Source organism: Triturus cristatus, chromosome 7 (genome assembly GCF_964204655.1).
Source record: "Triturus cristatus chromosome 7, aTriCri1.1, whole genome shotgun sequence".
Classification (NCBI taxonomy): domain Eukaryota; kingdom Metazoa; phylum Chordata; class Amphibia; order Caudata; family Salamandridae; genus Triturus; species Triturus cristatus.
This window is the reverse complement of record NC_140590.1, coordinates 1790490645-1790492767: the sequence shown is the minus strand read 5'-3', so window position 1 is coordinate 1790492767 and position 2123 is coordinate 1790490645. Positions and strand designations below refer to the sequence as shown.

Genomic DNA, 2123 nt, shown 5'->3' with positions numbered 1-2123 from the left:
GTATTGCCATTGTGATGTTATGGTAGTTCTGCATTTTCATTTGTTTATTTTCCTGAATTGTGCCTTGTCATTTTGTTTTTGTTTTATTATTGTTTTCTCTTTTGTTTGAAGTTCCTTTACAGAATGTAACAAATGTTGCTAGTGTGCTGTTGTTGAAAGTGATTAATTTCTGTCAAATCTCAGTGAATAAGTATCAATTTCTGCTGAAAAAGATGGTAAAAGGTGACTGCCACTTGACTTCAGTTTCAAATTACTTCAGTCAATCTAAATTATGTTCAAACTTACCTTTTCCAACCTCATTTTATATGATCAGGCCCAAGAAGCTTTGTCACCACAGAATTAGGAAATTAGGAAAAAATAATATAACATTGAACATATTTTCATTTCACACCCAAAAAAACAATCTCATCACAAACATGCCCGTACATAATTTAACACCTGCAAAAACACACATGTAGAGTGCTGAAATAATTCCCATTTTTTTATTCAAATTGTTTGTATCAATACGTCTGATAGATTTTTTTGTTAATTTTATAATTTATTAATGGTGTACATTGTCATTTGTTCAACAACGTAAATTCTTGGAAAAATCAAATCTATCAAATCACTGGCCTGGGTATACACATTCACAACTTATTTCTGTAAACAAGTGGTTCTTCATAACAGCATTGTAATGCTAAAAAAGACACTTTCCACAGTGTGTAATAAACTAAATATTTCAAACAACATATACAACTGAACTATAACTAATTAAAATGCTTGGTCTTTTAAATTTGCTTTTCAGTCACTGAAATAATGCATTTTTCTCTCGGCTAATGAATTATGCTATGCTCTTTGCCTTCTTCAAAGCTTTTTTAAACTCTGTATTTTTCAGACTGTATATAATGGGGTTACATAGGGGAGTAAAAGCAACATATGACAAAGACATTATCTTATTTTCTTTCATTGAATATGTTGATATTGGTCGCACGTATGTAGACAAGATAGACATATAAAATAAAACAACCACAGTGATGTGTGAGGCACACGTGGAGAAAGCTTTTTCCTTCCCAGTCTTGGACTTGATTTTCAGGATGGAAGAAGTGATTTTGCAATAAGACATAATGATAATAATAAATGATGTCATTGTCACTAATGAACCATCAACATAGTTAAGAGTCTCAATGGTGCTAGTACTGCTGCAAGAAATCTTCAACAGTGCTGTCACATCACAGAAAATGTGGTTAATGATGTGGGACTCACAGAAGGAGAACCTTGACATTAGTACAGGATGTGGTACTCCAAGTAAAAGTCCCACTGTCCAGCTTCCAGCAGCCAACCGCATGCACATCGATTTATTCATGATGGTCGTGTAGCGAAGGGGAACACAGATGGCCACATACCGATCATAAGCCATGACTGTCAAGAGAAGGAGCTCTGCAGTTAGCAGGGAAATGAAAAAATACAGCTGCAGGAGGCATTCAGTGAGAGAAACCTCCATGTCCTTTGCAAAGAAGTGAACAAGCAGTTGTGGAAAAATGACTGACGTTAAAATGATGTCGACAAATGACAACTGTGTAAGGAAGAAATACATAGCTGTATGCAAATTTGAGTTCGAGTGTATTATTGTCAAGATCAAAAAGTTTCCCATTAGAGTTATGAAGTAAATCAATAAAAGGGCAAAAAAGAGTGGAATTTTCAACTGTTTAAAATCTGAAAATCCGACAATTAAGAACCCTGCAGTTGTACTCATATTTGATTCATTCATTTATCTAGCAATGCAACAAGGCTTGTATCTGAAGACACCCTGTAAATGAATACAAAATTCTTATGAATTTAATTATTGGCAAAAGGATCAGAGGGGTAAGTATGGGAATGTGAGTTTTGTGTGACATTTCCAAAAATATAAAATCTACTAAAGGAAACATTGTGAGCTTTCATGTAAATACTTTTTACTTTTAGGCTTATTATATGCTCTTGTAAAATGTACCTATGTATTATTTGGGATTCTACTAACAATGACAAACCAAACAAAGTCCAACCTATAGCTACAAACATGTTACTATCCTTCTTTCTTCAGTATTAGAGAAAGCTGGTCAGTTTTCCTAAGTTTGTACAGGAAAAACACACTGTTTTGTTAAAAT

At 33.6% G+C, this 2123-nt stretch overlaps 1 protein-coding gene across 1 annotated transcript; it reads right to left on the bottom strand.

Moving 5' to 3' along the window:
• Nucleotides 1-820: 820 nt before the first annotated feature.
• Nucleotides 821-1747, bottom strand: LOC146813143 (olfactory receptor 5V1-like). The gene has a single exon (XM_085614714.1). It carries the CDS (start codon nt 1745-1747, stop codon nt 821-823), a length of 927 nt encoding a protein of 308 aa, XP_085470840.1.
• Nucleotides 1748-2123: the final 376 nt, after the last annotated feature.